Raw genomic sequence first — 14,534 nt, forward strand, 5'->3', positions numbered from 1 at the left:
GCAGCGGCATTGATTTTAGTTCAGAAATCAAGAAAATGTCGCTAGGAGGGTGTAGGGGTCCAAATCAAGTTACTTACCCTATTTTAACAGATGCCACCAGATGTCGCTTCAGGTCTTGCACAAAAACCGAGCAAAAACATTATGTTTTAAAGTTTGCCTCCGGCTGGAGGCCTCCAGACAGTAAAATTCATATAGGTTCAGCTCCGGTGAATTCGTTGGCCGCTCTTACCTCGAAATGAACTTATTTGGGTTTTCTTCACTTTTTGAGCCGGCTCTAATCCTGTCGTAATACCCAACTAGAGCTATTTTTATACGTATTTTGTATTCTATTATTTTTACTCACTAATGGTACAGTTCAATTTCCGGACCCTATAAAATGAAACTGGAACTAATGGATGTCATGGAATTCATATTGATAAAATCAAATACGACCTATTTTCTTGATTTATTCAATATTAACATAAGAAATTTTATTCACCACATTAATCGTAATTGGATATTCCAAAATAAATTAATGCCTCGGCACCTGAGTAGGATGACTAATAGTTCCACGTTTGTAGTACTTTGCAGTGGCGTTGACCAAACTGGATAAGTTGAGCGATGGTGCAATGGAGTTTTCCTGCACCGTTTGCGAGTTTTCCGCTTTGAGAACAGCAGCACATCTCCAACTTTTCAGATAATTCACTAAACATTGAAAATATGAACAATAGTTGACATGAGAAACTTACCGAGACAACTACCGTGTAAAGTGTGAATATTATTAAATTTTTCACACAAAGTGACAACTTACTTTTCCACATTCGAACGCAACCATCATCTCCAGTTGAAGCCAACATTGTTCCCGTAATATTCCAAGTAACTCGCCAAACTGTGCAGTAATGGTCACCGAACTGTGCCACTTGTTGGATATCCAATCGGGAACTAGATGCTGGTTCCCTAAAATAATTAAAAGGTTTATTTATTTTAAAATGAGAACGACTTTAGTAGCTATCTTACAAAGTTGGTTTCAAGTTAAAGATTTGGACATCTTTACTAGCCACTGCTAAAATGTGGTAACTGCGACCCACATTGGGCGCAAATGCAATATCGTGCACAGGTTCGATGATAGAATTGATGGTGTCTGTTTTTGCCCAGCGTCGCGAGTTCTCGCTATATTCAAATATAAAAACTTTCCCTCCCGAACTTTGAGATGAATCATCACTTCCGGCAGCAATCATTGGAGCGTGTAGACGAAACATAGATTGGTTCCACGAAAGACAACTAAGGGGAATTTTTACGGCAATTTCGTGCGACAGAGTCCATTGGGAGAGGTTCATAATGTCGGGAGCTTCGTAAATACGTATAATTCCATCAGCAGAACAGGTCGCCAATACCAGTCCTTGTGATTTGGGTGCAAATTTGACATCCGTCACGCTTGTTCTCGAGTCGACCAAATTTGTACGACGGACCCAGCGTTTCACCGGTGACATTGTTGGGGAACTTTTTTCGCCAACGGTTTCCTCCCATACGGAGACTGTTCTGTCAAAAGAACAAGTCGCCAACACTTGGCCGAATTCGGGATGTGCCCACGATAGCCGCCAAACTGAACCAGAATGGGCTTTCCAACTGGCCGTCACACTCCATACGCCAGCGTCATTTTGATCCCAGACCTACGAGCAGAGGAAAATGGACACTGGTACAAATTTATCACCAGTTTACGGTAATGTTATTGTCACACAACGTATACCTTGACATATTGATCGCTCGAACAAGTGGCCATTCGCTGTCCATAATAATCATACGCAACATCGTGAATAACGTCCTTGTGCTCTGTATGTATGGCTTGGTTTTCAAACATTTTTATGAGTATATTCCGTATTAATTCCGTTCGAAATTCACAATCAAAATCAACCGATAAAAAACCGTGGGAAGCACTTTTACAACAAAATCATATGTTATGACATTTCACCGCCTCATGATGCGCTGATCTAGATAAGTTGGTTTGTTTATCGAAACTCACTGGGCAAACCCAAAAGTCATCGAAGTGATTTTGTCATCATCATCGTCATCATTCTTGTGCTGATGATGGGGGAACCATCATGAGCCTCAAATCTTGACGGATTTTCCTTTTTGGCTCCTCTTTTACCAAAAACAAAGTTCGCTGACATTTCGGTCTGCTGATCAGGAATCTGCGGTATTCGGTTTCTTGTGTGAAGCGGTTCGCGATTTTCGGGCTGGCAAACGGCATCGTGCGAAATGCGTCTTTAAATTTTGTATCGAATGTAAACTTAGACAGTGCGTTAACAGTTTAATTCAATGTGTGATCAGTAAACATCGAAACTAAAGTTGACAAAAGAAAATTTTCCACCGCGGAGGAAAAAGTGTAGTGATTCGGAAGTGAGAAAATCGATTCGTGAAAAGCCGTTCGAAGAGAAACAAAAATATGGATAAGTGTAAATATGTTTGATCTTCTTTATCTTTGTTTTAGAATAAATCAACAGTTGAATAGTGCAGTGGTGTAGATAATCCAACTGGATTGCTGTAGAAATTGATAAGCATCTGATATCTACTGATAACGTGTGGCTATTTTTTCGTGACGGCATCGTTGGCCAATTAATATGGGCTCAGCTTTTTCCACCAATCAGCGTCGATGGTGTGATTCTCGTCATCGTCATCATCCGCAGATTGGACGCTCTCGCCTTGATGGTGTGTGAGTGTTTTGATGGGTTTCTCTCATTTCCTCCCACGATTCAACCTGATTCACCAAAGGTGTATGTTTATATCTGCATCTCGCTCTACTCAATTAACAAAACAGCTTTAGCTAATCCACCATACAGTGTGATGATATTATCTACTTGCGTCGCAATAAATTTTACAACAGTTACTCTCACCAGGTTATAGAAATTGGCCATTTATCACAAATCTAAAAATAATGCCAAATTCAATATTGTTTTGTAATTATATGTTCCAACTGGAAGTTAATAGACGGATTATTGTTACATAGAGAATGAAATCTTTGATTTGGATACGCAAACGCAACCTCACCTTTTGCTTTTCTCAAAATTGTATCGAAACAACCCGAAAGGCTATCATTTCACTCAAAAAACGAAGCATTTATGCAAGGCTTGAAAACCCTTAGTGTTAAAGTACCAGATTACGCTGCTGTATTCTGTATTTTGATCACCGCCAGCGAACATTTCGAACATCCATAATATGGTTCTCCTTTTTATTGGCCAGTGCTTTACTGTCTGTGTGTGATCGTCTTAACGTTATACATGTTCATGGACCAGGGGCAGCAGAGACTATGTCCAAGGGCTTGACGATCCCTCCCCAGGCCATCTGCGAGTTGTGGGGCTTGCCTAGGATGTGGTGGGGTTTGACAGTGGGCCCTGTTAAACTTCTATAAAAAGCTGCATGTATCCGCAAGTAAGCCCCACCAAAGCGACCGTGTACCGCTTAAAGCGCACAAGCCCAAGTCCTGGTGTTAGGTGGGACATAAAACAGACCTGACACGACGGCCCTCCGATGAGACAGGAAGTTTGGGCAAGGATATGCAAGCTGAGGATAGAAGGTCGCTTCTTCAACTATAGCATCATCAACGTGCACTGCCCACACGAAGGGAGACCCAACGACGAGAAAGAAGCGTTCTATACACAGCTGGAGCAGACATACGATGGATGCCCACTGCGGGACGTCAAAATCGTCATCGGTGACATGAACGCTCATGTAGGAAGGGAGGAAATGTATAGACCGGTCATCGGACCGGATAGTCTGCATACCGTATCGAACGACAACGGCCAATGATGCATAAATTTTGCAGCCTCCCGCGGAATGGTAGTCCGAAGCACTTTCTTCCCCCGCAAGAATATCCACAAGGCCACATGGAAATCACCTAATCAAGTAACGGAAAACCAAATCGACCACGTTCTAATCGACGGCAAATTCTTCTCCGACAAGTATGAACTTACCGCAGTGCGAATATTGAATACGACCACTACCTTGTTGCAGTATGCCTGCGCTCAAAACTCTCAACGATGTACAACACGCGTCGTAGTCGGCTTAACATTGGGCAGCTACAAGACAGAAGACTAGCCCAAGACTACGCGCAGCAGCTGGAGGTGGCGCTCCTAACGTAAGAGCCGCTAGACAGCCGTCCGCCATTGGTAGCACCGCAACCGCTGCACTTGGCACGGTGCCTCCGGATCAGAGAAACGACTGGTACAGGGCTGGTAGCAAGTCACTTTTTAGTGACTTGGTCACTATTTTGAGCCTAATAACTAAAATGTCACTATTTGCATCCAAAAGTCACTAAAGTCACTATTTTTCGGAAAAGTCGCTATTTTCGCACCACAGTTTGTAAAAAAAAGTTCATGATAAAAATCATTTATACCTACCATTATCATCAACCAAATGAAATGTAAATCTGTTAGCAAAATATATTAAGTTTGAAAAAATTGCCCCAAGGTCGTCTTATGAAAGGCAGAGTGGGTTCGAACCATAGACTTCGGGATCGAGAGACACACAGACAGCGAAACTTGGGCATACGTTTAGGCAACGCCGTATATAAACCGCAGGATTGTTACGACTACGAGAATTTCGCGATTTTCGCGGTTTTTGCTATTCTCGCGGATTTGATGCGGATTTACATAACGGTTGAGGCTTCGCGCGGATTTAGTTTTGGGTGGAAATTTAATAAATAAGGAGCGTAGGGTTTTGTTTTCGATAGCAAAATGTCATTGAGAAGGGACTCTATGCTTACCCATTTTCTATGTCTATGGAAGTCTATGCTTACCCATTTTTTTTGGATATTTCCAAGCCATTATTGAATGCATTATACTCTTGAGCACTCGTTTAACAAGCATTATAAGGGTAAGAACTTCATTTGTCATTTTTCATCGTTTCTGAATATCCATTTTTTTGTCACGTCAATTTTGACATAATTCCGAGATATTTCTTCACGTAAAAAAATTTATTGTTGTTCATTATTATTATATTTCTAATATTTTTTTGCCAAAGCAGGCGCTTAATGACATGTATAAGAAAAAACTTATACTTCGCATAAGTCACATACATTCGGAAACTTTTACTTTTTATCAACTTATGAATGTTATTAGTTTTTTGATATGGGATTATTCATTAGGTGGCATAATGAAGAGTATAAGTATTTTCGAATGTTTTTTGCCATAATATATAAGGTTATTTGTTTACGTGTTGGTTTCTGATTGATTAACCGCTCTACGAAGAACCACACAGCATGATATTGTCGGCGTAGCACCACATTAGAATTCGGACATCGGGACTTCCGAGCCGAAGTTTTATCTGTCAAAATAATTGATGCGTTGTTTAGCGCGAACTATGGTCGTATGCTGACAGGGAAGGGGGGGTTTGCTCCTCTCCGGAGGTGCAAATCTTATTGAGCGTATGTTCTCTATGTCAGGATCGGGTCACAACAGTGTCTGTTCTCCATGTTAGGGGCGGCTGATCATCGTCCGAGTGCCAGCGAGGGACTCTAAGTGAAACTGTGCACCATGGTCCACCGGAAATAAGGAGGAATGGTCCTCCGGAAATTTAGGGGGTTTGATGTCAGGCCCTGCAAGATAGCCAAAAAAACTCACGCAACGAACAATCAACAAGAGAGTACGGACCGGAACCATCGGCGAAGACCACTGCGATGAAAAGGGACTAGCGATTGGAAACTCGGTTCGTGGAACTGCAAATCTCTCAACTTCATCGGGAGCACACGCATACTCGCCGATGTGCTCAAGGACCGTGGATTCGGCATCGTAGCGCTGCAGGAGGTTTGTTGGAAGGGATCAATGGTGCGAACGTTTAGAGGTAATCATTCCATCTACCAGAGCTGCGACAACACACACGAGCTGGGAGCAGCTTTCATAGTGATGGGATGACGATCAATGAAAGAATGTGCAGGTTGAGGATCAAAGGCCGGTTCTTCAACTTCAGCATAATCAACGTCCATAGCCCACACTCCGGAAGCACTGATGATGATAAGGACGCATTCTACGCGCAGCTGGAACGTGAGTACGACAGCTGCCCAAGCCACGACGTCAAAATCATCATAGGAGATTTGAACGCTCAGGTTGGCCAAGAGGAGGAGTTCAGACCGACTATTGGAAAGTTCAGCGCGCACCGGCTGACGAACGAAAACGGCCTACGACTAATTGATTTCGCCGCCTCCAAGAATATGGCCATTCGTAGCACCTACTTCCAACACAGCCTCCCGTATCGGTACACCTGGAGATCACCACTGCAGACAGAATCACAAATCGACCACGTTCTGATTGATGGACGGCACTTCTCCGACATTATCGACGTCAGGACATATCGTGGCGCAAACATCGACTCTGACCACTATCTGGTGATGGTTAAACTGCGCCCAAAACTATCCGTCATCAACAATGTTCGGTACCGACGACCGCCGCGGTACGACCTAGAGCGACTGAAGCAACCTGATGTCGCCACTGCATACGCGCAGCATCTCGAGGCAGCGTTGCCGGAAGATGGTGAGCTCGATGGGGCCCCTCTTGAGGACTGCTGGAATACAGTCAAAGCAGCCATTAACGACGCAGCGGAGAACAACGTCGGGTATATGGGTCGAAGTCGACGGAACGATTGGTTCGACGAAGAGTGCAGACAGATTCTGGAGGAGAAGGACGCAGCGCGGGCGGTCGCGCTGCAGCAAGGTACCCTGCAGAAAGTGGAACGTTATAGACGGAAGCGGAGACAGCAGACCCGCCTTTTTCAAGAGAAGAAACGCCGCCTGGAAGAAGCGGAGTGCGATGAGATGGAACAGCTGTGCCGTTCTCAAGATACACGCAAGTTCTATCAGAAGCTCAACGCATCCCGCAAAGGCTTCGTGCCGCGAGCCGAAATGTGCCGGGATAAGGATGGGAGCATCTTGACGGACGAACGTGTGGTGATCGAAAGGTGGAAGCAGCACTACGAGGAACATCTGAATGGCGTTGAGAGTACAGGCAGTGAAAGTCAAGGCAGCGGAGGAGATGACTACGTCAGTTCAGCGGACGATGGAAGCCAACCAGCCCCCACCTTGAGGGAAGTTAAGGATGCCATTCAACAGCTAAAGACCAATAAAGCAGCTGGTAAGGATGGTATCGGAGCTGAGCTCATCAAGATGGCCCCGGAAAAGCTGGCCACTTGCCTGCACAAACTGATAGTCAGAATCTGGGAAACCGAACAGCTACCGGAGGAGTGGAAGAAAGGGGTTATATGCCCCATCTACAAGAAAGGCGATAAACTGGAGTGTTAGAACTTTCGAGCGATCACCATCCTTAATGCCGCCTACAAAGTGATATCCCAGATCATCTTCCGTCGTCTGTCACCATTAGTGAACGAGATCGTGGGAAGTTATCAAGCCGGCTTCGTTGAGGGCCGCTCGACAACGGACCAGATCTTTACTGTACGGCAAATCCTTCAAAAATGCCGTGAATACCAGGTCCCAACACACCATCTGTTCGTTGATTTCAAGGCGGCATACGACAGTATAGACCGCGTAGAGCTATGGAAAATTATGGACGAGAACAGCTTCCCTGGGAAGCTTATCAGACTGAACAAAGCAACGGTGGATGGTGTGCAAAACTGTGTGAAGATTTCGGGCGAACACTCCAGTTCGTTCGAATCGCGCCGGGGACTAAGACAAGGTGATGGACTTTCGTGCCTGTTGTTCAACATTGCGCTAGAAGGTGTCATGCGGAGAGCCGGGTGTAACAGCCGGGGTACGATTTTCAACAGATCCAGTCAATTTATTTGCTTCGCGGATGACATGGACATTGTCGGCCGAACATTTGCAAAGGTGGCAGAACTGTACACCCGCCTGAAACGTGAAGCAACAAAAGTTGGACTGGTGGTGAATGCGTCAAAGACAAAGTACATGCTTGTGGGCGGAACCGAGCGCGATAGGGCCCGCCTGGGAAGCAGTGTTACGATAGACGGGGATACCTTCGAGGTGGTCGAGGAATTCGTCTACCTCGGATCCTTGCTAACGGCTGACAACAACGTTAGTCGTGAAATACGAAGGCGCATCATCTGTGGAAGTCGGGCCTACTACGGGGATCCAGAAGAAACTGCGGTCGAAAAAGATTCGCCACCGCACCAAATGTGTCATGTACAAGACGCTTATAAGACCGGTTGTCCTCTACGGACATGAAACATAGACAATGCTCGAGGAGGACTTGCAAGCACTCGGAGTATTTGAGAGACGGGTGCTTAGGACCATCTTTGGCGGTATACAAGAAGACGGTGGGTGGCGGCGAAGAATGAACCATGAGCTCGCCCAGCTTACGGCGAACCCAGTATCCAGAAGGTAGCTAAAGCCGGAAGGGTACGATGGGCAGGACATGTTGCAAGAATGCCGGACAGCAACCCTGCAAAGATGGTGTTCGCTTCCGATCCGGCAGGTACGAGACGGCGTGGAGCGCAGCGAGCGAGATGGGCAGACCAGGTGCAAAACGACTTGGCGAGCGTGGGGCGTATCCGAGGATGGAGAGATGCGGCTTCGAACCGTGTATTGTGATTCAGTGTTATCTGTTTAGATGTAAACTAAACAAATGAAATGAATGAAGTTGCCTGTATCTAGAGAAAAACCCACCTTCGTTATAAAAAGCTTCCTAACTTTGTTTCTCTTAGAGGAACTTTCACTGTAATTTCTGTAGCGATGACCGCATAAATCTTTATGTCAAATTCCGTAAAAAATCCGCCTTGAATTTGGGAAATAATTTTCGGAAGGTTTTCCTAGTAATTGACGTGCAGTTTCCGCGGGAATTCCTGAAAGACAGCAGGAATGTCTACAAAATATTCTGCCTTGAATTTATGGTATGAAAGAATTTCCGGAAGTTTCTGTGCTGACATTCGCCATCGGATTTCTGTTGGAATTTCCGAAAGATTTCACAAGGATTGAAGTATTTTCTGCACAATTTCTGAAAAAAAATCCTAGAAATTTTCACAAGGTTTTCCACAGAAAATCAACTTCCGCTGAAATTTCTGAAAAAATTTCAGAGTTTTCCAAAGCAATTTCTGCATCAAATTCAAGATTTTGGATCACATTTTACGAAACTTGAAACTTAGGAAACTTAGGTTCGGTAAAATTCATGTTATATATGAGTTAATGTTTTCAATGAAACCGAGATCAGGGTCTCGAAAAAACAAATGGCAAATGGACTCTATATGTATTTAAATTTGTTTCAATTAAAAATGTTATTTTTAATTATTAAAAATCGTATTTTAAAAATGTCATCATAATTTTGGATTCTTTAAGTTTTTTTTTTAACAATTTTTCCTTATAAAGATTCATAAGCTTTGTAATTCCAAATAATTCTCTGTCTAGTTGGGGGAAAGACGGCTTTGGCAGGTTTAGTTCTATTACTGTCAGGGGGGTTTTTGTCGACCATATTTTATGAAATTTGGCCACAATATTCTTTGATATGCAAAGAATGTTTAGGCCAAATTTGAGCATAGTCAGTCATAAAAAATCCCCCTGCCAATAATAGAACAAAACCTGCCAAAGCCGTCATTCCCCCTAATTGATTAGATCATTTTATTTCTTTTTTGCCGAAAAACCGTGTTAATTTTTCAACGTGCCAAAACGAATGTTCACACGTCTGACTACATAAAAATTAGCGAAAGCCCAATCCAAAGCATCGTTCTTTTTCATACTGTCTTGCAGCAGAATCATCTATGTATGGTGAAACTTTTGGGAATATATTTTGACGAGACAATATTTTTTTTGATCGATAGTAAAAGGCATCGCAAAATTTGTTATACTTCATTCTGCCTTTTTCATACACAAACTGCAGTTTCACGAAAAACTTCGAGCTCATGTTAAACGTTATTACCAGAATGCTGTAGAACTTGCTTCAAAATCGTTGTTGAAATTATAAGCATGGTTTAGTGAAACAACTTGTAACTCGTTACCTGCTCCCGTGTGTTACGGAATAAGGTTTACCATGGCCATATTGCTAGCCTCTGGATGTCCCAACGAATACCTTCCTCAATATCCAACTCTGTGGTATTTATGATGGTGTCCCCAAATCGGTTGTCCCCTGCTAAGATCCATCCTCTGCCTAGTTACGATGAAGATCATGATTTTGTAATTTTTGTCTTCTCTTGATTTCTGATAGCATTCTAATAAGGATTTGAAAAAAAAAAACATGATATCCCTAGTTTCCGATCTACTACGAGTTGCTCAGTAACAATAAGAATGCAACTCAGCTCACTACCTGATTAGTACTTCATACAAAAGTCACTATTTGGTCACTTTTTCTGTTTCTGAAAGTCACTATTTGGTCACTTTTTTCGTCATCGTTGGTCACTAAGTCACTATTTTGAACGGCATTTATCGCTACCAGCACTGATGATGGCGAGTGTGAGCAGTTAGTGGAAGAGAAGAATGCAGCATGGGCGAAATTGCTGCAACACCGCAAGAGGGCGGACGAGGCACGATACAGACGGGCGCGGAACTCGATTTTCCGAAGGAAAAAGCGCCAGCAGGAAGATCGAGACCGTGAAGAGACGGAGCAACTGTACCGCGCTAATAACACACGAAAGTTCTATGAGAAGTTGAACCGTTCATGTAAGGGCCACGTGCCACAGCCTGATATGTGTAACGACATAAATGGGAACCTTCTTACGAATGAGCGTGAGGTGATCCATAGATGGCGGCAGCACTACGAAGAAAACCTGAATTGCGATGTAGCAGACGAAGATGGCGGCATGGTGATGAATTTGGGAGAAAGCGCTTAGGACTTAATTTTACCGGCTCTGAATCTTTAGGAAATCCAGGAGGAGATTGGCCGGTTGAAGAACAACAAAGCCCCTGGGGTTGACCAACTACCAGGAGAGCTATTTAAGCACTGTGGCTAGAGCGCTGCACTGGATCATTACCAAGATTTGGGAGGAGGAAGTTTTGCCGCAGGAGTGGATGGAAGGTGTCGTGTTTCCCATCTACAAAAAGGGCGATAAGCTAGATGGTAGCACTTACCGCGCAATCATATTGCTGAACGCCGCATACAAGGTACCCTCCCAAATGTTATGCCTTCGACTAGCACCAAATGCAAGAGAGTTCGTGAGGCAGTACTAGGCGGGTTTTATGAGCGAACGCTCCACCATGGACCAGGTGTTCGCCATTCGCCAAGTACTGCAGAAATGCCGCGAATACAACGTGCCCACACATCACCTATTCATCGACTTCAAACCCGCATATGATACAATCGATCGGGACCAGCTATGGCAGCTAATGCACTAACATGCATTTCCGGATAAACTGACACGGTTGATCAAAGCGACGATGGATCGGGTGATGTGTGTAGTTTGAGTTCTCGGGGCATTCTCGAGTCCCTTCAAAATGCGCAGAGGGCTACGGCAAGGTGATGGTCTTTCGTGTCGTGTCATTACCACGAGAGGTACAATTTTCAATAAGTCCGTCCAGCTATTTGGCTTCGCCGATGATATTGATATTATAGCACGTAACTTTGAGAAGCTGGAGGAAGCCTACATCAGACTGAAGAGGGAACCTAAGCGGATCGAATTAGTCATCAACACGTCGAAGAAGAAGAACATGATAGGAAGAGGTTCAAGAAAAAATGGTGATGAAATCGAGGTGGTAGAAGAATTTGTGTACTTGGGCTAACTGGGCTAACCGAAAATGCTACCAGCAGAGAAATTCAGAGACGTATACTGCCGTGATACGCATATTTGTCCCATGTTTGCTGGGATTTCCTATGTACATGGGACAGTTATGCGTATAACGGCAGTATAGTGGCTGAAAATCGTACGTACTTCGGACTTCGCAAGACGCTTCGATGGAATACAGTTCGTCGCCGTACCAAACTGACAATCTAAAAAACGCTCATTAGACCGGTAGTCCTCTACGGACACGATGGTGCAGATGGCGGACGGTACGTGGAGGAGGCAAATGAACCACGAGTTGCATGAGCTGCTGGGAGAACCATCCATCGTTCACACCGCGAGAATCGGACGACTGCGGTAGGCCGGGCACAAGAAGGCGAGGTGCGCATCGGGCAAGGTGGATCGACCAGGTAGAAGATGACTTGCGGACCCTGCGTAGACTGCGTGGTTGGCGACGTGTAGCCATGGACCGAGCCGAATGGAGAAGACTCTTATATTCCGCACAGGCCACTTCGGCCTTAGTCTGAATAAATGAAATGAATGTTCATGGACCAGGTTACTATTTTATAGTTCAGAAGTAATATAATTACTAACAACTAATTTCTTAACAATCTTTTATTACTAACTACAAGAGGCCGCAAAAATGCCTCTCACACAACTAATGTAAGCTATTTTCTTACAATTGTATAGTTGGGTAAAACTCACTTATGAGCCCTGAGCACCCCTAGAGGCTGTAAATTCAATCATCTCCTTGTTTTTTGTATGTGTAACCGTTAATTTTTTAACATTCGAATTGTTGGAATTCAAGAGATTATGCTTTTAAATTTTCACGAGAAAGAATAATGACTTTCTGTTGGATTTTCTACTACTTAAATAAAACTCCAAGGGATTTTTTAAACTGAATTTCCACGTGGAATTCTTCCGAATTTTTTTAGAAGAATTTACCGTGAAATACCTGAAGTAGCTTCCAGAATCCAGAATTTTTTTGGCAACTTTCTTGGAGAATCTTCAAGAGGAATTCCTGGAGAAACTTCCGAAGGGATGCTTGGCGGGATTTCCGGACGAATACCTGGAGGAACTTCCGGAGGAATCCCTGAAGGAGCTTCGGAAGGAATTCCTGGAAGAACTGCTGGAGGAATTCGTGAAGCAACTACCGGAGGAATTCATGGAGCATTTCATGGAGAAACTTACGGAGGAATTTCTGGACAAACTTACGGAGAAACTCCTAGAGGAATTTTCTGACGAATTCGGAGGAATTTCAAGATTAAATTCTGGAAAAGAGTTCAAAGATATTTCTGGAAAAATTAGCAATGGAATTCAAGAAAGAACTCAACGATTTTCTACTGAGTCATTAAAATTCCAGCGGATTTGTATATGGAATTTTTCTGATTTTTTTCTTTACTGTGGAAATTGTGAGAAATATCCATTTAATACCAGAACAATTTCAATTTCTTGTTGATATTCGTAAGAATTTTCATTGAAAATTATGGAAAAATTTCTGAGAAAATTTAAAATAGTTTACTGTGGAAATTTAAAACTTTCCGTAAAAATGTGGTATTTGGAAATTCAGAAGAGACATCCCTAAACTTCAAATACAAATCCGAAGAACATCCCACGAAAATTGAGACAAATGTCTTGTGGAAATTAAAAAGGATTTATTTTGGGAGTTCAGAAGATTTTCCCGCAAGAACGCAAGAACTTGCCATTATTTGCAACTGTGGTTCATTTGCCTCCTCCACATACCGTCCGCCATCTGCACCCCACCATAGATGGTACGCTGCACTTTCCTTTCTAAAACTCACAGTGCGCGTTGGTCCTCCACGAGCATTGTCTAGGTCTCGTGTCCGTAGAGAACTACCGGTCTAATAAGCGTTTTGTAGATAGTCAGTTTGGTACGGCGGCGAACTCTATTCGATCGGAGCGTTTTGCGGAGTCCAAAGTACGTACGATTTCCTGCCATGATGCGTCTACGAATTTCTCTGCTGGTATCGTTATCGGAGGTCATCAGTGCGCCCCAGTACACGAATTCTTCAACCACCTCGATTTCGTCACCACCATTACAAACTCGTGGTGGGTGGCTTACGTTGTCCTCTCTTGAGCCTCTTCCTATCATGTACTTCGTCTTCGAAGTGTTGATTACTAGTCCAATCCGTTTAGCTTCGCTTTTCAGTTTGATGTAGGCGGACGGACTCCGTCTCTTCACGGTCTCGATCTTTCTGCTGGCGCTTTTTCCTCCAGAAAATCGAGTTTCGTCTGTTCCGCGCCCGTTTATATCGTGCCTTGTTCGCCCTCGTGCGGTGTTGCAGCAATCTCACCCATGCTGCATTCTTCTCTTACACTAACTGCTCACATTCGCCGTCATACCAGTCGTTTCTCTGATCCGGGGGCACCGTGCCAAGTGCTGTGGTTTCGGTGCTACCAATGGCGGATCGAATATCTGTCCAGCCATCTTCAAGAGACAATATGGTTTTTGGGTCTATAGTATCAGTTTTATAAGTTCTTGGGGGGGGGAAATGCTTATCTAATCTTCCGGTCAATGTCATCATATAGTGCATATACTCCTGTATATATACGATTGTGATGCATCACCAGTGCTACGATGTGCACGTATTACCTGGCAATCTAACTGCATTGATTGTCTGCCTTTTCAGAATTCCCAATAAAATTCCGTTGAAATATCACAAATGATGGTAATTGTTGGAAAGAAAAGTGCAGTGGGTACTGGCCAAGTTCCCCCTGGCGGTGCTAAAATGATAAGCGGAAACAATGCCTAATTTCATTTAAATCTTTTTAGTATCATTAGTGGTTAGCACACGTTATTATTTTATGTGGGGGCAAGCATGGAACATATTTTTCAACGCGGGTGTCAGGCGGCTGAACCATGCTCGACCAAAATA

At 43.7% G+C, this 14,534-nt stretch overlaps 2 protein-coding genes across 2 annotated transcripts in view; one reads left to right on the forward strand and one right to left on the reverse strand.

Annotated features, from left to right (window-relative positions):
- Positions 1–435: 435 nt before the first annotated feature.
- LOC134210915 (nucleoporin seh1) lies at positions 436–1,940 on the reverse strand. The gene is made up of 4 exons (XM_062687354.1): positions 1,727–1,940; positions 997–1,649; positions 791–936; positions 436–684 (listed from the first exon to the last, which is right to left on the reverse strand). Exons 1-4 carry the CDS (start codon positions 1,835–1,837, stop codon positions 512–514), a joined length of 1,083 nt encoding a protein of 360 aa, XP_062543338.1. The 5' UTR covers positions 1,838–1,940; the 3' UTR covers positions 436–511.
- Positions 1,941–2,158: 218 nt separating this feature from the next.
- LOC134210911 (acetyl-CoA carboxylase) overlaps positions 2,159–14,534 on the forward strand; it is a 92,518-nt gene continuing 80,142 nt past the window's right edge. Inside the window, exon 1 of the mRNA XM_062687349.1 lies at positions 2,159–2,432. Coding sequence (XP_062543333.1) covers positions 2,423–2,432 — 10 coding nt within the window. The 5' untranslated portion in view covers positions 2,159–2,422. The remainder of the gene's footprint in view (positions 2,433–14,534) is intronic.

Source organism: Armigeres subalbatus, chromosome 2 (genome assembly GCF_024139115.2).
Source record: "Armigeres subalbatus isolate Guangzhou_Male chromosome 2, GZ_Asu_2, whole genome shotgun sequence".
Taxonomy (NCBI): Eukaryota; Metazoa; Arthropoda; class Insecta; order Diptera; family Culicidae; genus Armigeres; species Armigeres subalbatus.

Coding starts and splice junctions, on each gene's coding strand:
- LOC134210915 (XM_062687354.1), bottom strand. CDS start 1,837: ATGTTTGAAAACCAAGCCATACATACAGAGCACAAGGACGTTATTCAC. Junction 1,650..1,726: donor CGAGCGATCAATATGTCAAG/GTATACGTTGTG, acceptor CTCTGCTCGTAG/GTCTGGGATCAAAATGACGC. Junction 937..996: donor TTTAACTTGAAACCAACTTT/GTAAGATAGCTA, acceptor TAATTATTTTAG/GGAACCAGCATCTAGTTCCC.